The 26,361-nt window shown below is 56.1% G+C and overlaps 1 protein-coding gene across 3 annotated transcripts; it reads left to right on the top strand.

Moving 5' to 3' along the window:
* Positions 1-345: 345 nt before the first annotated feature.
* Positions 346-25,784, top strand: L3MBTL1 (L3MBTL histone methyl-lysine binding protein 1). Of its 3 annotated transcripts, none has more exons than XM_056507754.1 (23): positions 346-430; positions 3,861-4,046; positions 4,251-4,413; positions 6,455-6,678; positions 7,331-7,475; positions 7,568-7,706; positions 8,873-8,996; positions 9,592-9,679; positions 11,677-11,768; positions 12,356-12,460; positions 13,181-13,316; positions 13,800-13,891; positions 14,917-15,068; positions 15,151-15,227; positions 15,596-15,681; positions 16,188-16,298; positions 16,540-16,654; positions 16,910-17,009; positions 17,840-18,037; positions 18,985-19,031; positions 19,710-19,867; positions 20,468-20,530; positions 21,442-25,784. In XM_056507754.1, the coding sequence occupies exons 3-23, from the start codon at positions 4,278-4,280 to the stop codon at positions 21,574-21,576; spliced, it is 2,523 nt and encodes an 840-aa protein (XP_056363729.1). In that variant the 5' UTR covers positions 346-430; positions 3,861-4,046; positions 4,251-4,277; the 3' UTR covers positions 21,577-25,784. The 3 variants fall into 3 exon arrangements, with proteins under 3 accessions (XP_056363729.1, XP_056363730.1, XP_056363728.1); XM_056507753.1 differs by having other exon boundaries at positions 365-430; positions 13,791-13,891; XM_056507755.1 differs by lacking the exons at positions 19,710-19,867; positions 20,468-20,530; positions 21,442-25,784 and adding an exon at positions 19,315-19,548.
* The last annotated feature ends 577 nt before the right edge of the window (positions 25,785-26,361 follow it).

Below are 26,361 nucleotides of genomic sequence, written 5' to 3'. Positions count from 1 at the left end.
CCCTGTGTCCGGTCCCTCCGTGCCTTGTCCCCGTCCCTCTCCAGCTCTCCTGCAGCCCCTTTAGGCCCTGGAGGGGCTCTGACTCTCCCCGGACCCCTCTCCCCTCCAGGTGATCACCCCGGCTGTCCCACCTGTCCCAGAGCAGAGGGGCTCAGCCTCGCACAGCCCGTCCCGGCCCGGGGCTGCCGCCGTTGCCATGGCGATCCCCGCTCCCCGCATCCCCCCGAAAGCTGCGGCGGGGCTGAGCGCGGCCCTGCGGATGCGGCCCCGCGCGTTTCCACGGCGACGGCGCGGCTGAGCCGCCCCCTCCCCGCGCTCCCCGCGCTCCCCGCGCACACTCGGACCGGCCCCGCGCCCCTCCCGCACCGGGCCGGGCCGGGCCGGGCCGGCCAGCGCCGCCGGGCTCGGAGCAGCGCCCGCCCGGCTGCAGGTAAGGAGCGCGGCCGGCAGCGCCGCAAGGCTGGGCCGGCCCGGGCGGGAGGGAGCGCCCGCGTCCCCCGGGCCCGGGCGGGGCCGCAGCCGCGCTGGAGCCGCGGGGAGGGGCCGGGGCTGCCCCGGGGGCCGGGCCGGGAACCGGGAGCGGCTCTGCCTTCGCCCGGGCCGGCCCGAGCATCGGCGCGATGGTGGCCCGGGCCGGGCTCGCGTCCTGCCCTGCTCAGCCCTGCCCAGCCTAGCCCATCCCTGCCCTGCCCAGCCTAGCCCTGCTCTGCTTTAACCAGCCCTGCCCTGCCCTGCCTTGCCCTGCCCAGCCCTTCTCTGCCCATCTCAGCCCAGCCCAGTCCAGCCCATCCCATCCCTACCCATCCCAGCCCTGCTCTGCCTTGCCCTGCCCAGCCCATCCCTGCCCAGCCCAGCCCTGCCCTGGCTGCCTCCAGGGAGCCTCTCGGGACGCACTGGGGTTGGGAGCACCTCGCACGGGGGACACTTGGCCGTGTTTCTTCAGGTGTTTCTCAAGCTGGGGTGAGCAGGTGTGTTCCTGCAGCCCTGCACAGGGCCCTGCAGCCCTGCTGGGCTTTGGTCCAACCTAGCAGTGCACAAACAGCCCAGGTGCTCCACATGGTCCAGGACAGGTCCTGGATTGATTTCTTTATTAGTTATAAAAGAAAATAAAACATTGAGCAGTTAGAAATATGTTGAGGTCAGGTATCCATCCTGTTTAGATGTTTCCATCTGCTTTTAAGTGTGCAAAATATCCAAACCGTTCATGGCTGGTGCTGTTGGGGGGTGGTGGGAGCTGGGGGTGGCTGTCCCTCTCGTGCCCCTCAGAAGTGCCCAGGCTTCAGGCTGTCCTTGGCCTTCAGCTTGGGTGGTGTCACCTTGACCCCTTTGGGGTGGCACATGGGATCCCTGGCACCTGCTCCCCCTCCCCATCTGTGGGTCTGGTGACAGTGAAACCCTGGGGACAGCAGGGGACACCCAGCCTGAGTGCCTCTGCTTTGTCACCTGTGTCTGAACCTAAAGCTTGCTGCTTTAGTGCCCTTCTCCCTCTGATCTCCATTCTCACAGAATCTAGTGGCTCTTTTGAAATATGACATGAACAGCCTCTTACTGCACAGAAGGACATTTCACCTGGTTCTGAGCTGTTGATAAATACCAAGGCCCACTCCAAACCTCACCATGCTGCACAAGAGCCCAGGAGCAGAACTTTGTGGCCCCTTGTTTGTTCCAGAGGAGGCATTTGCTCCTGGCTTTGGAGCAGCAGTCAGATTTGGAAGGGAAGAAGTGTGTGATTGTCTTTCTCCACTGGGCCACCTGCCTGGGCCAAGGGTGTTCCTGAGTGCTCTTGTGTGTATACAAAGCAAATATTTTCTGCAGAACCATTAGTCTCCTAAACACCAACCCTGGACAATGCCAGAAGACAAGGCAGGATCCAAGGGAGCAGCTCTCAGCCCCAGAGGTCTCTGTAGTGCTGTGCTGTGTCACTTGCAGTTTTAGCATCATTCCAGCTGGTGATCTTTCTTAAAGGCTCACTTTTGCCACTGGAGGTAATTAAAAATCTATATCTCAGCTGATGGCAAGGATGGGGAAGTTCTCTGTTATAGCTGAGGAAATTAATGAAAAAAATCCTAACATCCAAGGAAAAGTGTGAGTTTGATTTGCTAATTGTGCTAATTTGCAGATTTGCATCTGGTGGGCTGGGTCAAGCCCAGTCTGGGTGCACCCTGAGCAGCCTGCTGTGATCCCAAGCTGCTGGCAGCAGAAGGTTGGATTACAACCTCCCAAGGTTCCTGAATTATCCTGTGATAATCTGCATTGCTCCAGGGCTTGCAGGAGACTCCCTGAAGGGATCTCTGGGGCAGTGGCACCTGGCTCCAGGGCTGAGGCCAGCAGAGTTGTGTGAGCTGTGGGCATCCCCTCCATGACATTTTTCTTGCTCCCAGGGAGCAGGGTTATCCCAAGTGCCTTTCTCCTGCTGTGACAATGCTGCTAGGGCAGCTCCTAGCTGTGCCTGAGCCCCCTTTCCTCATGGAGAATTCCTGACCTGAGACACTGCACAGCAGCTTGGGCTTCCAGGGGGTTTTATAAAAAACTGTGAGCTGCAAACAACATCTCCATCTCCTGGAAGGCTCCCACCCCTCTGAGCTGGGCTGCCCCAGTGCTGGGACATGCCCTTGGCTGCAGCCAGACCTTTCCCAGCAGGCTGCTGCAGGAGGGGTTATCTGGAGGTTAAGGCCTAAATCTCAGTTAGCTTTTCCAGTTGAAAGACCAGCACCACACTCTGTAATCCAGACCAGTTCTCTTCACCTTGAACTCCCAGGAGAAGCAGTGTCCACAGCCTCAGCCTAGCCCACAAGGATTTGGAGAGTGAACCACAATCACAGAATATCTCAAGCTGGAAGGGACACACAAGGGCCATCAGGTCCAACTCCCTTCTCCTGGCACCCAAAATTAAAACATAATGTTGACTTGGCATATCCTGTGCAAATCTTTGCTTTTGTGTTCACATCAGAGACTCTGAGAAACTCAGGTGGAGCATCACAAGCCTGAGCACTGGATCTAGTTATTTGTCCTCCCTTCTAGGCATTTCCAGTCCCAAATTCTGCTTGAATTCTTAAAAAAGGCAAAAGTTCCCACAAAATGAGGAGCTCTCCTTGAAGTATTTCACTCAATGATGAATCAAGGATTGGCTGGATTTAAGTGCCCAAAAAAAGCAGATAGATTCCTACTGGCTATTAGGAAGCACTGAAACAGGTTGGCTGCTAAATTCATTTTGGCTTTCACTTGGAGTCTGGTGTCCAGATTAGTTTCTCAGTTCCTTCAGTTGTCCTGACACTTAACAGTGCTCTTCTGCACCTGGAGAGCCTGAAAGGTCAGTGCTGTTTGCCAGTTGAGAATCAGGTGTTTCTGGTCACAAACCTGACAGAACTGGGAGAAGCAGATCTCCTCAATGTGATCACACCATCCCACTCTGTGCCCTCTGATTGTAACACCTTTATTTGAATGTCTCAGCTTTTAAAATTCCAGACTTTGTCCTTTGTAGCCCAATTTCTTAGCTAGTCTTGCTTCACTGAAATGAGTATCCTGTTTTCCACATGGATGTCCTCCCTTTCAAATTCAAATTGCATCAAAGGGGGCCAGGACATGAGTGTGGTCCTCTCTGTAGCCCTGCCTGCATCCTGCCTCAGGTGCTTTGGAGAGGGTGCAGCTGCAATGGGGAGCTCCTGGGCCCCTGCTCACAGCCAGGGAGGGCCAGTCATGCCCTTGGGGCTCTGACTCTTGGCTTCCTCCTTGAGATTCATGGCTAGACAGGTTGAGCATCAGCAGTCCTGTGAGAAACTCAGGTGGGGCACAGGGGACATCAAGTTTCCCCCACCCACACCCCCAGTAACTCCTGTCACTTGTGAAATTCTCTCTTGCAGACAGAAGATCAAGGGTGACCCTCCAACAGGAGAACTGGAAGGGGACCTGCAAGGAGCCCTGCCTGCTCCAGGGTGGGATTTGGCAGCCCTCAGTCACAGTCTCTCAGAGCATTGGAGGCCCCTGTGGGAGCCAGGAGCAGCTTGTGGTGGACCTGTCAAGCTTGTACCATCTTATGGTGGTGCCAGGTGAGAAAAACCCTCAGCATTTGCAGACTCCAAGCTGGGATCTCCCAACATGGGTCATGTTGATGCCAGCTGTGAGCTTTGTGTGGGTTCAGTGGACCTTTAATACATCTTGCAGGGGTTTCTGCTGGGAGAGACCATGCTGTGCAGACACTTGGTTGTATTTATAGTGCCAGCCAAGTTGATTTCTTGCCTGCTGCCCTGCAGGGCCTCGCTGTGTGCCCAGGCAAGGTGATGGACAGCAGGGGGGAGATGGAGGTGGTGAGGAGCACCAAGGGCAGTGCTGCTGGGGAGGTCAGTGTCCACGTGGTCAGCACTGAGAGCACTGTGCAGAGCACCCACCTGCCCACCACTGCCTTCATCATCCCAGGTATGTGGAGCTGTCCCCTGCAGCTGCTGCCTCCCCAGCCCTGATAGCCCACACTCCCCCCAAACCTGAGAGGCAAAGCCCAGCTGCTGTTGCCATCTTGGAGGTTCTCTGTGGCTGGCCCACATCACTGGGACTGTCTGTGGTCAATGGAATCTTCCTGAGCTTTAAACAGAAGCCCTGATGTGAGGGGCCCTGAGCCAGGGCAGTGCAGTGTGCTGGGTGCCTGCTCTGCAGGGCTGCTGCATGAGCATGGAACCCCAGAACAGCTCAAGCTGGAGGGGATCCATAAGGATCACTGAGTCCAAAACCCTGCTCCTGGCAGGACCACCCAAAATTAAACCACAGGGACTGAGTGTTGTCCAGACACTCCCTGAGCTTGGTGCTGTGACCCCTTCCCTGGGGAGCCTGTTGCAGGCACTGAGCAGCCTCTGGCTGAGGAGCCTTTCCTCATGTCCCACCTGAACTTGCCCTGAGGCAGCTTTGTTCCATCTCCTGGGCTCCCATTGCTGGTCCCAGCAGGGGAGATCATCACCTGCCCCCCTGGAGGAAGGTGCAGAAGCAATGGGGTCACCCCTCAGCCTTCTCCTCCCAGCTGAATGGGCCAAGTGGCCTCAGCTGCTCCTCCAGTCCTGCCCCTGGGACCTTTCACTGTCCTGGTTCCCTGCTCTGGCCACAGCTGCAGCCCTCAGGTGTCCTTTGTGTGCTGAGGGGCCCAAACTGTCCCCAGGACTGGAGGTGAGGCTGCCCCAGAGCAGAGCAGGACAGTCACCCCCTGATGTCCCGTGGGGCAGGGCTGGCCCTTGGGGCTGCCAGGGCACTGCTGGCTCCTGTTCCCCTTGCCCTCAGCCCCTGAGCCCTTCCCCAGGATAACTCTCCAGTCTTGTTTCCCAAGTCACACATTTTTTCAGGATTATCCCATCCCAGGTGCAGAATCCAGTTCTTACTCTTGCTTCATGCACTCAGTGATTGGGTTGCCCAGCTCTCTGGTCTGTCTAGATCTCTGTGTAAGGCCTCTCTACCCTCAAGGCTGTCCACAGCTCCTCCTGATGTAGTGTCATTGATAAACTTACTTAACAGGCATTAAATTCCTGCATCTACATCATTTATAAAAAATTTAGGAGCACTGGCCCTAAACCCTGGGAACCCCACTGGTGATGGCCCCAGCCTGATGTGCCCCCAGTTCCTGTAAGGCTTTGAGCCCAACTATAGGAGACCCATCATCCAGGTTTTCACTTGATGGACAATGGACTGGATGAGCTCTGCACTGGACACTTTGTCCAGAAGGATACTGTGAGAGGCAGTATCAAAGCTTTGCTGAAATCCTAGAAACCCACATTTATTGGCTGTGCTTGGTCAGCTTAGTGGGGTGACCTTTCCATAAAGGGAAATTCAGTTGGTTAACCAGGACTTCCCCTCCTGAGCCTGTGTTGGCTGTGACCAACAACTGTGTTGTCTTTTCCAGTGTTTTTCAGTAACTCCCAGAATAACCTTCTCCATCATTTTACCAAGACTGAGACTGACAGGCCTGTAATTATCAGGGTTGTCCTTCTTACCCTTCTTGAATATTGGGAATCATTTTGAGTGCAGCTGACCAGTGTTTTTCAGGAGGTGTTTGAGCAAAGCATGGCTGTGTGTCAGGGATGCTCTCTAGAAGGCTTTACCAGTTTTCCCTGGTGCCTCAGTTCTCACTGCAGAGAGGCCCTAGTTTGCACAGTTCCTTTGAAACGTTACTGAACTGGAAGTTGCAGTCCAGGGGCAAACTCCTGTCACGTCAGGGCACCCAGGGCACAGAAACAATCTGAGATCAGGCTGAAGTAGAAACCCTTGAATGTGGATAGTGTTGGTGCCACCCCTCCAGCATGAGCCATTACTGGCTGCAGATTTTTATGTCACTCCTTGCTTTGTGCTTTGGCCCACAGCAGAGCCCTCACCTGGGAGACCATGTCCTCTGGGATCCTGGGCTGCCCTTGAGCCTTGTTTGCATCAGTGAAGTGTTCTGTGTATGCCTCTGCTTGTTTGTCTCCTTTCTTCTGTTCTCAAGCAAACGCCACTGCCATCAACCTTCCCACGAGCACCTTAGAAATCCAGCGGTTCCCCCGGGAGCCCCAGAGGAGCACAGGGGCTGAGAGGCCAGACAGGGGAGCAGGGAATGAGCCCATCACAGCTGCTGTCATTCCCCAGATCAGTGGGGTGCAGACCTGCAGCACAGTCCGTGTGCTGGAGTGGAAAGATGGGGTGGCAACTTTGCCTGGGAGCAACCTGCGGGTAAGTGTGACCCTGGGCCACTGGGTTTGACCCCTCTGCCTCCCCCCACAGCTGCTTGTGCTTGTAAATGTCCCAGCCTGTGCCACGCAGGGAGCACCAGGATGTGCCATGGCCCCCTGCACCCCAGCTGGAGGATCCCTCAGCTGCTCCAGCTCTCTTCCTGCACTATCCCTATGGCCCTGCCATCCTGGGAGCTTAGCACAGAGCTCACAGAGGTGCCTGGGGGGCTGCAGCAGCTCTAGAGCTGCAGCACAAGGAGGCACAGGATGCTGTGTGCTGTGCAGGACATCATCCCTTCCAAACTGTGCTGAGGAACTTGGCTCTGCCCAAGCTGCTGCCCTCACCCTGGCAGCAGTGGCCTTGTACTTGTCTGGCAGCAGTGCCTCAGGGCTGCCCTCAGTGCATGACAGCTTGCAGAAAATGCACCCATTGCTCAGCTGCTGCTCAGCCTCAGGGCATCTCATCCTCCAGCCACCCACCTGCCAGCTCCAGCCGGTGCTGGCATCACCTGAGTGCAGGGCAGCTTCACATGGCCTGCAGTGCTCGTCAGACACACTGATGACCAAACCATGCCCCTCATTTTCAGACCCACCACCCAGTTCCACACCTGTCCTCTCACCTCTTTGTCCTTGCTTTCTGTTGGATGGCACAGTTCCGGATTAACGAGTACGGGGCGCTGAAGGTGGTGAGTGCTGACAAGATGCCTCCTATGGAAGCTGTAAAGGAGGCTCACCCAGAGAGGGACGGGGACTGCGAGGTGGCACCCCCCAGCAGAGACAATCCTTCTGTGGCTCAGGGTAAGGGCCCCGTGGGGTGGGTGCCACCACCCAGCAGATGCTGCCTGCTGTCTGTGTATGTGTGCAGTGCCTCAGTGCTGCTCTCTGTGCAGATGTGGCAGAGCAGCCCACGCTGCCGGCGCCAGAGGGGCTGTGCCACTGCGACACCTGCGGCCGCAGACACCTGTGGGACGGGGCCCGCGAGGGCAGGGGCTTCTGCAGCGAGCACTGCCACCAGCAGTTCAAGGAGAGGTAAAGCAACGGGGCTGGGAGAGTTTGTTGTTAAACAGTCGCTAAACAAACTTAAAAACTTACTGTTTTCTGTGTTTTATTATAAGGCGTAAGTGTAAGGAAAAGTGTAAAGCATAAAAAGTGCTAAGAGCAAAAAGGTAAAAGAGAGCTTAAAAAGAAAAGTTAAAAATTAAAGGTAAGAAGTAAAAAAGCGATTTCCTGTTTACAATACAATAAGTATTCTTCTATAATAAATAACCAATCTAATACAATATACTAGTTTCCTAATATTTGCATGCAACTATAGGAACTACTAAGTTACCATGTTTTATGGCTTTCTTATCTGTAACCCTTATCTTTAAATCTTTCCTGCCAGGCTTAAGACAAAATGTCTGTTAGTTCTTTAGTGTTTGTGGCATTTAGTATTATCTAAACAAAAAAAGCCTCAAAACCTTAACATAACTATTTTTAGTGTCTATGTCAAAAACTGCTAACATCTCTATTTCATTTATTGTTTCAAAACTACTTGCTAAGCACTTATAAAATTTTTCTATTACCTCCCCAACAGGGTGTCTGTGCCCTGGAGAGCCAGACCCATCCCTCTGCCCTCCCTCCCTGCCCTGCTCCCCACGCCACCAGCCTCTGGCAGGTGCTGGGGGTCCCCATGTTCCACTCCTTCCTGGAGGCAGGCTGGGGGCAGGAAAACTTCCCCAGGGAGCAGCAGGAAGCAGGGGAGCCAGATTTCCTCCTGTTCAATTTGTGGCCTAGATATGATATAGAAACATGTATCTGCTGGGGCAGGAGGTTGCTGCAGTGGGGCTGCCAGGCTGAGCAGGAGTGGAAGGCCACGGGTCACAGGGGCATTTCCAGCCCTACTCCTGACCAGTGTCTGACTCTCAGGACTTGTTTTCCAGCATCTCTGGTGCAGCTTAGAGCCCTGCTACTAAACTAGATCCCTTTTGATCCATCCCTGGCTTCAGGTTTCTGACACCCAAGTGTGTGAGGGCGAGGCTGGCCTGTCCCTGGCTCTAACTCTTGGCAGCTTGTGTGCTTACATCCATCAGGAGGGGTGGGGGCATGTGTAAGAAATGGGGGACAGCAATTGTTAGCAGCCCCTGTCTTGCTGACACTTGCTGCACTGGCTGCCGTGCTTGGCCCTCCTTCCCTCCCTCCCTCCCTCTGTGCAGGTCTGTCATTGTGGAAAACTCTGCCAGCAGCACCAATGCCACTGAAATCCTCAAGCCTGTGAAGAAACGAAAGAGGAAGGACTATCAGAGCCCCTCAGAGGAAGAATATGAATCTGAGCAAATGGTAGGACAAGGACAGGGAGGGGGTGTGTGCAGCCAGTGTCCTGGGGCTGGGAGACAGCCCTGTGTACATCTCTCATCGTGCTGCTCAGGGCTCTGTCAGCTGCAGTCAAAAGGGAAACAGGTTGGCTAAGATGCCAAAAAGACTTGAATGTGTGGAGATGAGGGCTCCTAGCACTGTTTGGCATGTGGAGCACTGAGGCCTGGGCAGTGCCAGACTGTCCAGGCTGAGTGTAGGTACTGAGCACTCTCAGCTGCTCTCTTGAGTCTGGGCCAAAGTAAGAGCTGAAGGAGGGGAGTGTCTGTCTGTATGCTGGGTGTCCTGGGGTAGGGAGAGACTTTGACAAGGCAAGGAAGCTCTGCTTGCTAGCCCTGACTGTAGCAGGTCCAGTCCAGGTGTGATTGCTACCAGTCAGCACTGAAGTCCCTGCAAGCTGCCATCATCAGATTCTCTGGCAGCCCATTTCTGGGCCAGGCATTGGTCAAACCATGACCTCGTGGAGGTGCACTATGGCCCTGGGCACCAGTGTGAGGGTACAACACACAGCCAAAAACCTCTGTGTGCCCCTGAGTTCTGTTTTGTCTGCTCTGATGTCTAGGAGGAAAAGCAGGAAGAGAGGAAAAGCTCTGTGGAAGACTCTGCCATGAGCAATCTGGAGGCTGAGGCGTGGAACGGGAGCCAGCACGGTACGGAGGGCGGGGTGGGCGGTGGGGTCAGCACTCCTGCTGGGGCTGGGGGGCCCCACTGCAGGCTTGGACCCTCTTGTGCTCCTGCAGGGTCAAACACACACTGCAATGTGCTGGCACGTGTCCTGAAGGCCTGTGAGCTCCTCTGCTTGCCTGATCCTGCTCTCTCTGTCCTTTCTGTTTCTCTCCTTTCCTCTCTTTCTCTCCACGGGAAGGGGGCACCCCTATGGAACAGCTGGCCTGTGCTGGACAGAGCTTCCTGTCCCTCCCCTCAGGAGCTCAGCTTGTCACTGGCTTGTGAGCACTGAGTTTGCTCCCAGGGACACTGTCCTGAGCAAGAACAGGACTGCACCATGCTGGCTTTGCCCTCCCTTGGGATGGGCTCATGGGGAACTTCCCTCGTGGCATCAGGAGCTCACAAGTGTGGGAGCTGCTGGTGTAGGTGCAGTGCCACTGAAGCTGTGTGATTTGGGCTTGTCTCATCCCCTGGGGATGTGTTCTGGGACTGGATCAGAGATCTCAAAAGCAGAGCTGTCGACATGGAGGGAGAGGACACAGGCTGAGGGATGCAGTGTTTGCTTGGTTGGTTTTTTCCCTGCAGTGTCAAGGAAAACTTTGGGAAATACTAAAAATAAACATGTGTGGGAAACCTTTTGTCTTTGAGTACTGAAGGTTTTACTCAAAATAATTTTAAAATTAAACTGTAGTGACTTCATACTTCTCCATAGCCAAGTGCAGGGACAGTGGCAGGATGCAGGTGTTATTAACCCCTGATGTTACACTGAGTTAACCAATGTTAAAAAGGAATCTCAGATCTCATACCTGCTTCTTACTGAGCCCTGAGCATGTAACCTTCCCTGCTGCATACAAGTAAGCAGTGATAAGCTTTGTAACTTCAGCGTTTTATTTTCTCTTATTTTAGAAGTACTTCAGCAAACAAAATACACACCTGGATGCCTCAGTGCAGCAGTCAGTGTATGCTCTTGGTGTATTTGTATTCCCCAGAAGTTCTGAGCTTGTACTCACAGATTCCCCAGTCATGCCTGGCACTTTTTCTATGTCCTAATGAATAGTAGAAGTGTTTTTCACTCTGAAGTGTCAGCAAAGCAAGGTTAGTCACCTTGCCCACTGAAGTTCAGCTTTAATTTCTTCCCTAAGTTTCTGGTTTTTTCCATCTCCTCCTAAGCCCAAAGGAGGAAGGAGTTGGTCCATTTTTCCCCTGAATTTATGGCCTGCCTCACCTGAGGCTGTCTGCCATGGCTGACCTGTAGCTGGGAATTCCTCAGCATGGGAATAGGCACAGCACCCCTGGAGTCCCTTCAGCTGCTGCAAATTAGGGAGATAAAGAAGCTGGAGAGTTGTGTCTCATAGGTCTTGGGCAAGGCCTTTCTGGCCTTCTCAAAGGCATGAAGGGTCACCTCCCTGCCTATGAAGAGACAATGCTGTCTTCTTTGTCAAATGGGCAAATACATCTCTAGGGCATCAGGGTGACCTTGCTGAGCCACAGGGGCTCAGGTGGCTGTCTCAGAGCAGAGGATGGCAGAGCTGGGATGTGAACCTGCTGCTGCTTTGACTATCTAGGAGCCCCTTGCAGCTGGGAATGATTCCAGACCTCTGCATGGATCCTGCTGGCTGCCCCAGATCCATCCTGTGTGGACACAGCAGATGTTCAGGCTGGAGGAGGGTCTGATGGCTCATCCCTCACACTCCCTGGAGCCCCAGACTGGTTGGAAGGGACCTTAAAGCCCATCTGGTTCCAGCCCCTGTCATGGGCAGGGACACCTTCCACTATCCCAGGTGCCTTTCTAGGACATGGCTCAGGACATTTGGGCCGTGGGGGCTCTGCTCTGCCCCTTGCTGTGCAGCCAGGTTTGCTGGAGGATGGTGCTGAGCTTTGCAGGGAGGCAGGACCTGTGGGAGAGCAGGACAGCCCCGAGGCAGGGGGCAGGGCTGGAGAGGCCCCTCAGCAGCGTTTGTGTGGTTTGTGCTGCGCTCAGGTGCCAGTGAGGAGAAGAAAGAAGGCTGGTCTTGGGCGTCCTACTTGGAGGAGCAGAAAGCTGTCGCTGCCCCTTTAGATCTCTTCCAGGATGTGAGTTGGGATTTTCCTGTCTTTTTCCCTCTTTCATCTTCTCTTTTCTTTCCCCTTTTTTCCCCCCCACCCCTTCTCCTTCTCCTCTCTTCCTTGCTTCCCTGTTTTGTGGGATTTCTAGCAATAGCCAAACTCCTGTTGTCAGCTGGAAGTGACTGGGCAGCCTCCAGTTTTGACTTGCCTGGAGTCCCACTCCCCAGCAGGGTGCTGGCCCCCATCCCAAACACCCCCCTTTGCCTAGGACACTGCTGTGACTCTGGCAGGGTGGTGGAGCCTTTCCAGCCCTTCCTGGAAGCCAGGTGGGCTCTCCTGAGGCTGCAAACAAGTCAGGCCTTTGTCCCGCTCCCCCACTACAGCTTTTAACCAGGGACACCTTGCCCTGTCAATAGCAAGAGATGTAAATCCATAAGGAGGTGAAACACTGTTTTTTTCTATGGAAAAACCTTAAAATTTGGATGACAACATAACCTGTGTCCCACAGTCTCTTGGTCCCAGCAGCTCCCATTGCCTGGTGGTTGCTCCCCTGGTGGGCTCTAGACCAAACTCCCTGTGTTGGTTTTACATTGTAGTTTAATTTTTGTTTCCAGTACCAAGTAGCTTCCCAGCACAAGAATGGCTTTAAGGTGGGGATGAAGCTGGAGGGGATCGACCCACAGCACCCATCCATGTACTTCATCCTGACAGTGGCTGAGGTAAGGAGCCTCCAGTGCCTGTGTTCCTTGGTTCCTCTGCCTCTGGGGCAGGGGAGGTGCTGCCAGCTGGCCCCTGCAGGAGATGAGCTGCTGCTGCAGCACCTCAGGCAAACAAGCAGGGAGCTCCCTGCCAGCCTGCAGGGACAGGACACAGCACTGTGCTGCTGGGTTGGTCTCTCTGTCACCCTGGCACAGCACGGAGGGGAGGGATTGTGGTGGTGGCAACAGCTTATATCCCTAGGGCAGGTCTGAGCCCTTGAGATGCAGGGTGTAGAGGCATCCCACTGCTCTTCCTTGTGTCCATGCAGATCCACTTTCCACTCAGCCACGTGGCAGCCAGACCAGCCTTGCCTCTCAGAGCTCCCCAGGCAGCCAGTGTGGAATTTAGCCAAAATCCCTACACCAGCAGATTCCTGGGCTGCAGAACAGGGAGTCTTTACACTTGCTGGAACCAGCAAGGTGCTCCACCATGGCATTTAATGCACCAGCCTGAACATCCCTTCTTTGGGCTGGCTTGTGGTGGCTTTACCTTGTTCCATGCTGGACACCCTTTGGAACTGGTTTGTGCCTCCCAGTTTGGGCACTTGCCTGTGATTGACTTTTGCCTTCCCAGAGTGATCCATGCTGAGCTGGTGTGTGGGAGGGGAGGGGGTGTGGTGCTCAGCCAGGGACAGCAGCAGGTCTCCATGGCCCCTTCCCCTCCTCCCTCCCTGCTGGCAGGTCTGTGGCTACCGCATGCGTCTCCACTTCGATGGCTACTCCGAGTGCCACGACTTCTGGCTGAATGCTGACTCCCCTGACATCCACCCTGCTGGCTGGTTTGAGGAGACAGGGCACAAACTCCAGCCCCCCAAAGGTAAGGAGTTAATTCATCTCAGGTGGTGGGTCCTGCTGAAGGAGGGTGATGAAGAGTGGGCCAAATGTAGAGCTGGTGGTGGGGACAGGGTGACCCCATGGGGCCAGGGGGGATTGCTGCTGTACTGGGGGAGCTCCACAGGAGAACATTTCAGGCACCCATCTCTGCTTGCTCACATTGTGGGGCAAAGCTCTGTTGCTCTGAACCTCCCAGTGCCACCAGCTGTGCCCCAGGGCAGGCAGGACCAGAGGAGGAGCTGTGCTCTGGATTTCCACTCCAGTGCTCATGTTTCCCAACACCCCTTCAAACCACACATCAGCCCTCAGCCATGGGCTTTGGGCATCCCAGGGCTGCTGCAGATCCTGTCTGCCCACAGCAGGATATGCTGCCAGGGTGACAGTGGGTCAAGGATGGCCAGGCTCACTCTCACATCCTCCTGGCTGTGAACTCACTGCTCTCATTTCTCTTCCTGAGGGGTTGTAGGTTATAAGGAGGAAGAATTCAGCTGGACAAACTACCTGAAGTTAACAAAGGCTCAGGCAGCTCCTAAGCACCTCTTCATGGTCCGAAACACTGTGAGTAGCAGCATCTCCTTCCTGCCAGAGCCTGCAGGTTCAGGTGTGACTCCTCCCCTCCAGCTGAGCAAAATGCTTCCATCAGCACTGAGTTTTGCTTTGTCCATCCCACACCCTTCAAGCCCACAGTGCTCAAGAGCCAAGAGGCTCTTGCTGCTCAGGATCTATAGCTTGGACACTCATTTGATATGTCCAGAATTGGTGTTGGTCTGATTCTGTTTCATCCAGGTTAATCTCACAGACAATTAAATCTGTTACACAAGTACTGGAGAAGTAACTACTACTCTCAACAATTATTTGGCTAAAAATACATCACTTAATGTTTCTTATGTATTATTCCTTTGTCTCTGTTTTGTGTCTTTGCTGTTTCTGTTTCTGGCTATTTTTTTCACATGGAAGCTTGGGTAAGGAAAGTGGGAATATAGGAGAATGAAAAAGGAAAGTGGGAATATAGGAGAATGAAAATGCTGATCATTCCTTTGTCAGCTGCAGAGGAAACTCACCCTACTGGCAAATCAGCCTCTCCAAGTTATTTATTGTGTCTAAACCCTGCTGTTCATTGCTGCAAGAACCCCACCAGTGTGTGTGATGCAGTGTTTTGCACACATTCTGGATCCAAAAAATAAAGGCAAGGAAAGGAGAAGGGCCCTATCCCAGCTCCTGCTGCCATGCCTGAGGCATTGGTTGCTGATGACTGTGACCACAAACAAATGTTTTGGGACAAAATTGGAACTAGTGTCTGTTGCAGGCTTTTCTTTTCTCTTGGAATTTACTGCTTACAGAAGATCCTGAGGGTCTGAAGATCACTTTTCCTCTTTCTTTGTGTGGCCCAGCTGAGTCACTTACCCCCTTCCTCTTTCCTTGGGCCATCTGGGAGCCTGAGTGGTCCCTGGCCTGTCTGGAGGCCAGACAGAGTCTGGTTTTGGGAGGGTTTATGCAGGTGCCTCCTTGCAGCAGGCACATGAAGTGGTGAGGGAGGAGCTGGGGCTGCAGCTCTGGAAACACCCTGCCCTCTCTCCTGGCAGCACGAGGCTTCCCCAGGCTTCAAGGTGGGCATGAAGCTGGAGGCCGTGGACCGCATGAACCCTTCGCTGATCTGCGTTGCCACAGTGACTGACGTGGTGGACAATCGCTTCCTGGTGCACTTTGACAACTGGGATGACACTTATGACTACTGGTAAGGGACAGGAGCTCTTGGGGGGCAGTGGTGGGCAGACAGCACAGAGGGCCCTGTGTAAGAGCTTGGGTATGTTTTCCAGGTGTGATCCCAGCAGCCCGTACATCCACCCAGTTGGGTGGTGCCATGAGCACGGCAAACCTCTCACACCTCCTCAAGGTGAGTCAGTGATCAGTCAGGTGCAGCTTGGGAGTGCATCCCCTTGGGAACAGGCTTCCAAGGCTGGTGTGGGGGTCCTGGGGACACAAACCTCCTGCCAAGGCTCCTGTACACATGTTCAGGTGCACCATGGGTCTCCACTCAGAGGTAGGAGGAGGACCTCAGCTGTCTGTGCACACCCCTCTGTTTCTGCTTCCTTGTGCTGTGGGTTTCATGGTCCATGAGAAAATAGCAGCACTTCTTGGTGTCTCTCAGGTTCCCCTGTGCCTGGCACAGACTTGGTTGGCTCTCAAAGGCAGTGGGGCATTCAGGGGTGCTTTCTGATTTCCTGCAGGCATGTCTCACCTTCTGCATCTTCCCCCTTCCAGATTATCCTGATCCAGACAACTTCACCTGGGAAAAATACTTGAAAGAAACTGGAGCATCTGCTGTCCCAGCTTGGGCCTTTAAAGTGGTGAGCATCACATCATCTGTTCCACCCCACCTGGGCAGAAATTTGGGTTTTCTTCATTGTCAGGTCTTTGCTTTTGTGACAAGTCCAGTGATGTTCTGTATTCTCCTGCCAACGGAGGAGATCCTAAGCTTTAGACCTGCACTCAGAGTTCAGAAGTCAGGGCTGTCCTGGGTAAATAGCTCTAAATTGGGAGAAATGAGGAGTATGACTGTGCCCTCAGCTAAACAGGAGCTGAGTGATGGGAAATAATTTAGGTTTGCTTGATTAGTTTTTGTCTCAAACTGCACCACCAGGAGCTGTGTCCAGCCAAGCATGGTAACAATGTATTTCCCCAAAATGTGTCTCTTAGAGACCTTCTGCCCTGTGGCACATCTTGCTAAAGACAGCTCAAATGCAGGCCAGGCAGGGCTGGGAGCTGGGCTGGAGGAGGACACAGTGCAGGGAAAACTGCTGAGGGGGCAGGAGCCTGAAGCAGGGCCCTGCTGCCCCTGACTGGGCTCTTCCAGCGCCCACCCCACGGCTTCCTGGTCAACATGAAGCTGGAGGCAGTGGACAGGAGGACTCCTTCCTTCATCCGAGTGGCCAGTGTGGAGGATGTGGAAGATCACAGGATAAAGGTGGGTGCTGGAGCATCAGTGCTGAGCCTGTGTCCAGGCACTCTGCTGGCTTGCTGCTGCCCTTCCCAGCTCACTGGGAGTGTGCAAATGTGGGCAGGTCCCAGTGCCTGGCTCCAGGAGTGGAGAGCCTTGTGCTGCACTTCAGCTCTACCCTGCTGCTTGTTCTCAACTCAGAGGGCTCCAGAGCTCCTCAGAGAGGTGTGCTGGCATTGGAAGGGTGACCCCTCTCTTGCTTCCCCAGGTCCATTTTGATGGCTGGAGCCACGTGTATGATTTCTGGATTGATGCAGATCATCCAGACATCCATCCCATGGGCTGGTGCTCAAAAACAGGACACCCATTGCAGCCTCCTCTCAGTAAGTGCTGCACATGTGCCAGTTCTTCCCCACAGGGCACAAGCACACCAGACACCACTGTCACTGCCACCTGCCTGTGCACAAGAGTGGGAGGGCAGATTCTGGCTGAGAATGGGCAGGAAGGAGAGGCCACTCCATGGATTTGTCAGCTGGAAAGCACTCCCTGTTTGGTGCAGGCAGGGAGCCCAGAGCCCTGGCTCTGCCTGGGCTTGCAGCCATGACAGCCTTTCTCCTGTTCCTCTCCTCTGGCTGCAGGGCCAAAGGAACCAGCCTCCTCTGCCCATGGGGGCTGCCCAAGCCTGGGCTGCAAGAGCATCCCTCACTCCAAGAGCTCCAAGTACAGCTTTCACCACAGGTGAGCTCCCTGGCACGGCCTGGAGAGGCACAGGGCTCTGCCAGACTGGGCCAGCTCTTCCTCTGCTCCTTCCCTGCCCTCACCCCACACCTGGCTGTGCCCTGCTCCAGGCCAGGCCTCAGCAGCACCAGGACCCAGCTGGAGGAACCCTGTTTGCCTGTGCTGCAGCCCCAGAGCCCCAGCAGTGCTGAGTGTGTTCACCTCCCACGGGCAGCTGTGGGCTATGGAGAGCACAGTGCAGGTGCTGTGCACTCACACCAGCTGTGAGCACACTGTTCCCCCCAGCCCTCTGTCCCTGTCAGGCTTTGAGCTGAAGTCCCAAGGGGGAGCAGTGCATGGTTCCAGCTCAGGCAGTCTTGAGGCACTTTTCCAGGGGAAGCCAAGCTGGGTCTAGTGCCAACCCCAGCACTAGGCCGGTGTCAGGAGGAGCTAGTATGGTGGAGTATCTGTGAGGGTGGGGAGGGCAGGTCCCATCCCCATGAGGACTGAGGATGAGCCTCTGAGGGTTCCTCAGCTGGCCAGGCTCCTGGCACACACTGCTCGCTCTGAGGCTGCTCTGGCTGCCTGTGGGGCGAGGGAAGATGGAGGCTCTGGGAGCCCCATGAGCTGCTCCATCAGCACACTGGTGCCTTTGCCTAGGACTGCAGGGATGGCAGAGGGCCAGGGTTTGTACCTGGAGGGACTGGCTGTGCCCTTCCCCTGCCCCTGCCCCTGCCCCTGCCCAGCAGCCTGGCCTGGGGAATTTGCTCAGCACATCTTTCCATGGCTGAAGGGTAGCCCTGGTGCTGCCCCAAGCTGGGCCCAACTCTTGTGTCCCCTCTGTCCTCCAGGAAGTGTCCCACGCCGGGCTGCGACGGGTCAGGCCACGTCACGGGGCGGTTCACGGCCCACTACTGCCTCTCAGGGTGCCCGCTGGCAGAGAAGAACCAGGGCAGGCTGAAGGCCGACCTGTCTGACACCGAGGCCTCCACCCGCAAGAGGAGCCCCATGGGTTTCCCTCAGCGCAAGAAATCTCGGCACCACGGGAGGTAGGGCACAGCCCTGAGGGAGGGGAGGGGAGAGGAGGGGAGGGCTCTGTGCCCCTCTGCCCGCCCTGCCAAGGATCCCCAGCCCACAGAGGGGAGGGCTCTGTGCCCCTCTGCCCGCCCTGCCAGGGGTCCCAGCCCACAGAGGGGAGGGAGGGCTCTGTGCCCCTCTGCCCGCCCTGCCAGGGGTCCCAGCCCACAGAGGGGAGGGCTCTGTGCCCCTCTGCCCGCCCTGCCAGGGGTCCCAGCCCACAGAGGGGAGGGAGGGCTCTGTGCCCCTCTGCCCGCCCTGCCAGGGGTCCCAGCCCACAGAGGGGAGGGAGGGCTCTGTGCCCCTCTGCCCGCCCTGCCAAGGATCCCCAGCCCACAGAGGGGAGGGCTCTGTGCCCCACTGCCCGCCCTGCCAGGGGTCCCAGCCCACAGAGGGGAGGGCTCTGTGCGCCTCTGCCCGCCCTGCCAAGGATCCCAGCCCACAGAGGGGAGGGAGGGCTCTGTGCCCCTCTGCCCGCCCTGCCAAGGTTCCCCAGCCCACAGAGGGAGGGCTCTGTGCCCCTCTGCCCGCCCTGCCAGGGGTCCCAGCCCACAAAGGGGAGGGAGGGCTCTGTGCCCCACTGCCCGCCCTGCCAGGGGTCCCAGCCCACAGAGGGGAGGGCTCTGTGCCCCCTATCCAGCCCACAGAGGGAAGGGCTCTGTGCCCCTCTGCCCGCCCTGCCAGGGGTCCCAGCCCACAGAGGGGAGGGAGGGCTCTGTGCCCCTCTGCCCGCCCTGCCAGGGGTCCCAGCCCACAGAGGCTCCTTGGCCTCGGTCCTGCCAGCCCTGCCGGGCACCTCTCTCGCTTTGGGTCAGGGCCAAGGGGTCCCTGCTCCCACAGGTGAGTGCTCTGGGCACTGGGAGGAGGGCCCTGCAGCCAGTCCCAGCCCAGCTGGACATCAGTCTTCCTGTCTCTTTAGAGGGAGACCTCCAAAGTACCGGAAGATGCAGCAGGAAGACTTCCAGAGTAAGTGGCACCCTCTGCCATGGTGTCATTGCGTGGCAGGGCTGGAGGAGCTGGGCTGGGTGGGGGTGATGGGGCCAGGTCTCCCTTGGCTCACACTGGTCCACCCCAGTGAGGGGCTTGTGCTCAGCTGCCAGGGAGAACCTTGGGTAAGGCACGTCCCTTCCTTGTGCCAGGCTCACAAAGCTCCCTCGGTTTGGCTCTGTGGTATGGCTGGGAATCACTGAGTGCTTTCTGGCATCCTCTCTATGGCAGTGTATTTTCTGTGGTGCTTTGTCCTCTTCAGACAGGATAGTGAGTCACTGTGCCCCAAAATTTCAGTGTGGTTGTGAAGTGCCAAATGACTGCTGCCACACAGAAACTGATGCTGGACAGTTGGCTTGGCATTTAGCTCTGATGCCTGACAGAAGCAGATGCCTGACGTGTATCCAGCATCCCTTTCACCGTGGGCTGTCCTGCCACCTACCCCACTGCTGGGGCTGAGTGGAAAATGAATGATTAAAGGTCATGTGAAGAAGGCAAAGCCAAGCTTGTCTCAACTTCTTTCTCCAGCATCCCAAATCCCACTTAGGTGAACACTCGAATACACTGACACCCCGTTGACTCAAGGGACAGCCACTAGCTCTTGCTCCCTGCATGGGACGTTCTCATCCTTTAGCTCATGCTGTGCTTTATCCCCAGCTATTTCTTCAGACAACATGCACCAGTCACTCTTCATGTCTGCCCTGTCTGCCCACCCCGACCGCTCCCTGTCCCTGTGCTGGGAGCAGCACTGCAAGCTGCTGCCAGGGGTGGCTGGCATCACAGCAGCCACGGTGGCCAAGTGGACCATTGATGAGGTGAGGTGCTTTGGACAGCTCTGTGCTGGCCCCTGATGTGCTGGTGTGACTGGTGTGCAGCACACACACCAGGCACTTCAGTGGTCACATCTCTGGGCTGGTGAGGAGGAGTCTGCTGGACACCATGTCACCTTTGTTCACTTTCTTGGGCAGCCACGGTGACCCCTGTCATGGCCTGAGTAGGTGGAGGAGCTCTGGCATCAGCCCAGCAGCCCCTGCTCTCAGGCCCTGACACAGGCTGCCCGGGGCAATGGGGGAGTCACCATCCCTGCAAGTGTTCAAGAAGTGTGTGGATGTGGCACCTGGGGACATGGCTTAGTGGTGGCCTTGGCAGTGCTGCTCAGTGGTTGGCCTCGATGATCTCAGAGGGCTCTGACAGCTTGAACAATCCCATGATGTCTCCATTGCCCCCCTGGGTGCCCCTCTCAGGCCAGTGCCTGTGCCCAGGGCCAGGACTGGGCTCTGGCATGGCAGGGAAAAGAAGCTCTGCCCCAAGAGCCCCATGGCACCTTGCAGGGCTCCAAATGGGAGGGTGTGGGCTCAGGGGGGTCTGCAGCCAGAAACATTGCTCTGTCTTGACATTTCTCTCTTTATTCCAAGGTTTTTAGCTTTGTGCAGACTCTGACGGGTTGTGAGGACCAAGCCAAGCTCTTCAAGGATGAGGTGAGAAGGGCTGGCAGATGAGAGCAGGTGGTCAAGGACAGCTGTGTGCCACCAGGGCCAGGAGGAGCTGGCCAGTGGCCTTCCTGCAGTGGCTTGCTGCTGGATGCTGAGGGCACATCCAGCACCCTGCAGCCCCACTGCATGGCAGTGTGCAGCCCTCTGGCTGTGCCCATCCGGGGCAGGAGGGGAGCTGCTGACCCCCAGGGAGCTGTGCTGCCCTGTTCTCCCAGCATGGCAGAACTGTGCTGCCCCTCTGAGGGGATGTGGATGGGGACAGGAGGAGCTTGGTGCTGCAGCCTGAAGAGCACCACGGCCTCCTGAGGGGAGCTGCTCCTCCTCACCCTTTCATCCTTCCCCTCTGCCCCTCTCACCAGCACAGCAGTTGGGTGGCACTGCTGCCTGCCAGGGTGGGTGTTTTTGGACCCTCTGTGGGCAGACCAGTGGGGGTGGCTCTGACACCCAGGGCTCATCCTGGGCACTCTGGGTACAGCCACTGTCACACCCTGTCCAGGAATGGCCCTCATGCTTTAAAGGTGCTCAACAGGCAAAGCTGAACTGGGGCAGCATCCATAGGTGCTGGTCTCTGGAGCAGGGAATGGATGGCTGCTTGCCCATGGCAGGCTGTGGTGCCTCTGTGCTTTGCCTGTGGGGCTCCTGCACAGAATCCCAACCTGGCTGTGCTGTGAGCTCCTGGGATGGCCCCTGGAAGGGCTTCTCCCCCTCTGCCCTGTTCCTGGGCACGTGAGCTGCCCGCTGGGGGTTCCCTGGGGCAGTGTGGGAGTGCTGTGGGTGGCCCCTGCCCTGCTGTCTGGGGTCACCTGTGGCTTGTGCCCCGGTGGTGCTGGTGCTGGCTGTCCCCAGGCGTGGCACCAGGTTTGCAGTGAGTGCTTTGTCCCTGCTCTCCTCCCCAGATGATCGATGGCGAGGCGTTCCTCCTGCTGACACAGGCTGACATCGTCAAGATTATGAGTGTCAAGCTGGGCCCAGCACTCAAGATCTACAATGCCATCCTCATGTTCAAGAATGCTGATGACACCTTAAAGTGACTTCTCTTGGCCCAGCTGGGACCCTCCCTCATCACTGGTGCTGCCAAACTGTCTGGTCAGGACAGGGATTCCCCCAGCCAGCTGCAGCTTGTCACGTCCTGCTCGTGTCCTCCCGGGTGCCACATCTCCACTCTGCCACCAGTCCATCTCCCATCCTCTTCCTTCCATGCTGCCCTTCTGCAGTGCTGGCCCAGGCTGGCCCCAGGCCTCGGGGGTGCTTGCAGGGAAGGAGGGTGGACGTGGCACTGGTCCATCTTAGTGCCACAGCTGCCCCCACGTCCTGCTGTGCCTGCCCCAGCTCGGGGGGGCTGGGGGAGCCCTGTGGAGGGGCTGACACCCACTGAGTCACCCAGGCAGGGGAAGGGACTGACTGCCTGCATCCATTCTCACACCCACTTCAAGGCTGCTCTTGCCTTTGCTCAGCAGCTGAGAGAGATTTGGGGTTTTTCCCTCTGTGTGATCCTCTGGGGGTATTTGTGCTTATACTGTTTCCAAGGGAAGTTCTTTAGGAGCTTCTGCTCATTTTGCCTTTTCTCTGAATTCTTTTGACTTTCCCTTTTTAAGGCCAGTTGATGACTGCTTTGCCCCTGCACTGCACTGCAAACCAGTGGTCACCTCTTGCCCCTTCAGGGAGTCCTGGCTGTTGCTCTGCCCACGACCAGCACCTGTGCTTTATTCCTCTTTCCTGGAATGCAGCAGCCCCAGGGCAGGACCAGGGCTGGCTGGGTGCAGAAAAGGCTCAATTTCTTCTTAAGCTTTAGACTGTTTTGTCCAGCACTTCTCTGAGAGAAAGGATGCTTGGATAGCTTGTTCCCCTTGCACCTATTAAAGACTCCTTTGCAAAGGAAGTCGGGTCCTCTTTGGTCCTTGCACTAGGAGCAAGGCCCTCTCTAGGGTGGAGACAGCTGCCAAGGACAAGAAGCATCCATTGCTCCAGCAGGCAGATCCTCAGTTGCTTCTGAAGGCATTCCTGAGTTGGCTGAGTTGATTCTGCCAAGCTGCCTTCTCCCCCCTCTTTGCCCTCACAAGGCACCCAAGTTCTGCTATCTGAAGAGCAGGATCTTCTGCTGTCCCTGGATCCCTTAGCTGCAGAGCTAAAAGAAATCCAGCACTTTGCTGGTTTGTTTCTATCCTTTTCAGAACATAGCACCTTTCCAGCAGGGCCATAGGCAGATTGGGAATGCTCATGTTACACTGTCCCTTGTAATGGAGGAGGGACCAAAGGGCTGCAGAGCCAGAAAAGCCACCATTCCTGGGGGTCCTGGCAGAGTCCCAGCAGCTTCGATAGGTCCCTGTGCCTCCTGGCAGTCCCCACACTGCTCTCCATGGTATCTGAATCCTCCCACACCTGCTGTGGGAGCTGTTGCAGCAAGGGGTGGCTGTGCCATGCTGGATGATGGCCACTTGCCCAGATGGCCAGGCCCCTGCCATGGGGCTCTCCTTAGGCTGCAGCTGGTCCCTTCCCTCCTTTCCCATTCCCAACAATCACTTTCCAGGAATAAAACAATTTCCCCCCTTTCCCAGTGCCCAAAAACAGGGATGCAGAGATGTGAGCAAGTGCACCAGCAACGTGTCCTGGAGCAGCGCTGCCTTGGGAGCCACTGCCACCTCTGAATCAACCTCTTTGAGGCTTCCCATGGAAATGTAGCATTTTGACTCTGTTATTGAATATTTGGGGTCAGGTTTGACCTTCTCTTGAAACGTCTGCTGCTTGCTCTTCACACAGGACTTGCAACTTGTCCATGTCTTTGTTTTTTTTTGTTTTTTATAATTGCTTGGGTTTGATTTAGGCAGCTTTCCCTCTCCTTTTCTTTCTTATGTCCTTACATCTCTTCAGTGTGGCCAGCTGTGGAGAGAGGCAGTGGGAAGGAGCAGCTGTGCCCCTGGGTCCCAGAGTCACTCCCCAAGCCACCCTTCATCTGCAGGAAGTGGTGTGGAAGTTGGTTTCTTCAGCTGATAGAGTCTCTTTCTGGGCCACTGTGTGCTGGGGGACAAGAGGAGCCCTGGCACCTTCAGCCCAGGCTGTGAGACTTTTCCAGGTGTGATCTGGAATAAAAAGGCTCCCTCACACTGGAGACAGCCCTTGAGCTTGCAAGGACCCGACTTAGGAAAGCTTAGTTCTCATCTGCTATATTGCCACGTGTGAAGTTGTTCCTCCTGCTGGGGAAGGGACTGAGCACCACCCCAGGGTGCTGGGAGAGGAGCTGCTACCCAGGCATCAAATCTGAAACTGCTGTGAAGGAGGGAGAGCCTTGTGTCTCACAGGGCTGCCTGGCAGAGCAGCGCTGGTGAGGAGCTCAGAAGATCCTGCTGAAGGGGAAGATGAGCCATGAGCCAAGCCCTGGCTGTCCCCAGGGCTGGCTACAAGCAGCACCACCAGCTCTTGCTCTGCTGTTGGGTGCAGCCGAGCCCTGCACTGCCTGGGCAGCAGCCACACAGGCAGAGGTGCATCCCTCACTGCCCTGGGCTCTCCTCAGCTCCCTCTGCAAAACATGACCTGACCTGAGTGCCAGGGTGCTGCCCCTCGTCTGGGGTCTGGTCCCCACTGGTCTGAGCTCTGTGCCAGGAGCAGCTGTCAGGACTGGCAGGGGGTGGGAGATGGGCTGTGCCACACCTGCTGGATTGAGCATCGCTTCCTCAGTCTCTCAGGCTGATGTGCCTGTTGGGGTACAAAGCTGCTGGATTTGTCTGGATGAGGGAGTTACAGGGTTTGTTGGTGGTCAAGGGCTATTTACTGTTAAAACTTATAACCTTCTGTGTCCTTTAAAACCAAACCCAAAGCATCGTGTACGTGTGGATGGGTGATTGTGGGAGTACCATGACGCCATTCCCCTGCTGTTGGTGTGTTTCTGTTTTAGGGTGGGGGTCTCTGGGGCTGTGGAGGCAGCAGACACCCATCCCAGGGTCTCATGTGATGTGTCCTCTGTGAGCAGTTGTCCCTGGTGCCAGCAGGGAGCCCAAGAGAAGGAAGGTTTGCTGCACCCCTGGCCTTGGTGGTTCCTCCATCCCCACAGAGCATTGAGTGGGAGTTCCCCCTCAGGGACTGTCAAGGACAGCTGTAACCAAGGCAGAAGCACCAAAGTTTTCTGTCCTTCCCCTGTTGCCTGACCAGATTCCTCACAGGGATGTTCACTGCTGTGTCACTGAGAAGCCAGACAGGACAGTGAGCTGGGTCTGGCCCACAGGTTTCCCTCTGGGCATTTCTGTGACTGCAGCCAGCACTTCTAGGTCAATGAAGAGTTCTTCAAGTGGAATGTTTTTCTGAGTGGAGGTCCCCAAATCTCTGTTTCTGCCATTCCTGCCCCTGCAGCTGGTGTTGGGAGGGCTTAGCTTGAGCCATGGGAGAGGTCCCCCTACATGCTCCAGCCTCAGCTGTGGGGTGTCTTCTGGGGGGGCTGGTCTGCATCTGACTCTGGTATGTGGGAGCAGTTGGACACTCTTGGGAAACTGATTCCTCCTCCTTATGGAAATGGGCAGCACTGGGACAATGCAAGCCAAGGTCTCCATTTCCATGAGAGCAGCCAGCCTGGAGCTCAGCAGGGAGGGCAGCCCTGCCTGTCCCTGCAGAGCACAGCTGCCCACCCTGGCCTTCCTCTGCTGCTTTCCATGGCGATCACAAGCACTTTTAGAAGAGAACAGCACCCTCCAAATGGTCCAGGAGGGCTGGGGGCTTAGGCAGCTGCTGCCTGCAGGGGCACATCTGGGCCCATGGGTGCAATGAGGGTGCTGGAGGAGGGAGCCAGGAGAGGAGGGGAACCTCCTCATCCTCCAGGAGGTTCCTCATTCCTCATCTTCCAGGAGAGCTCCTGCTGGATGCTGGAGGGCTGCAGCTTGACTCCCTTCTTCCAGCCCAGCCCTTCCCTCTGGGGCCTGAGGCTTGCTCATCCTTGGAGGGGGGAATGGGGGCCATATTGTGGAGGGAGTGTGATTATGATAACAAAAGCTTTTTTGCACTTTCATTCATTTTGCACTCTTTCTTAATTTCTTTTTTTCTGTGTTTTTGATATTGGCGCCTCCTCTCTGTGTTTTCATAATGAAAATCTTTCTGTTGTACCCAGTGCAGCTATTCTGGAACTGTGTGTCCTGAATGTACAGAGATTTAAAGGCTCTATATATATAAATTTATAGTGGTACAAAAGTAAATTTATATATATAGATGATGGTGTGGTGTGTTTTGTCAGTGTTTTAAAATAATAAACAAATGTGAGCAACAGAGGTCTGTGAAGCAGGAGTGGTCACTGTGCTGGGGGTTCAGTCCCTGCAGGGCTGGAGGGGTCACTGTGCTGTGGGCAGTGGGAGCAGCCACACTGTGACTGGGGTAGCACAGTGGGGGAGCAGCAGCAGTCCCTGCGTGTGGGAGAGGTCAGTGCACTGGGCACTGCGTGGGAGCAGTCACCGTGTGGCCAGCATGGTCAGTGTGCAGCAGGTGGGGTCAGTGCAGGGGTCAGTGCAGGGGTCAGTGTGCAGCAGGTGGGGTCAGTGCAATGGTCAGTGCAGGGGTCAGTGCAGGGGTCAGTGTGCAGCAGGTGGGGTCAGTGCAGGGGTCAGTGCAGGGGTCAGTGCAGGGGTCAGTGTGCAGCAGGTGGGGTCAGTGCAGGGGTCAGTGCAATGGTCAGTGCAGGGGTCAGTGCAGGGGTCAGTGCAGAGGTCAGTGCAGGGGTCAGTGCAGCGGTCAGTGCAATGGTCAGTGCAGTGGTCAGTGCAATGGTCAGTGCAGGGGTCAGTGCAGTGATCAGTGCAGGGGTCAGTGCAGGGGTCAGTGCAGGGGTCAGTGCAATGGTCAGT

Source organism: Oenanthe melanoleuca, chromosome 20 (genome assembly GCF_029582105.1).
Source record: "Oenanthe melanoleuca isolate GR-GAL-2019-014 chromosome 20, OMel1.0, whole genome shotgun sequence".
NCBI lineage: Eukaryota > Metazoa > Chordata > Aves > Passeriformes > Muscicapidae > Oenanthe > Oenanthe melanoleuca.
The sequence above is the reverse complement of the archived record's forward strand: the minus strand, read 5'-3'. Positions and strand labels throughout refer to the sequence as shown.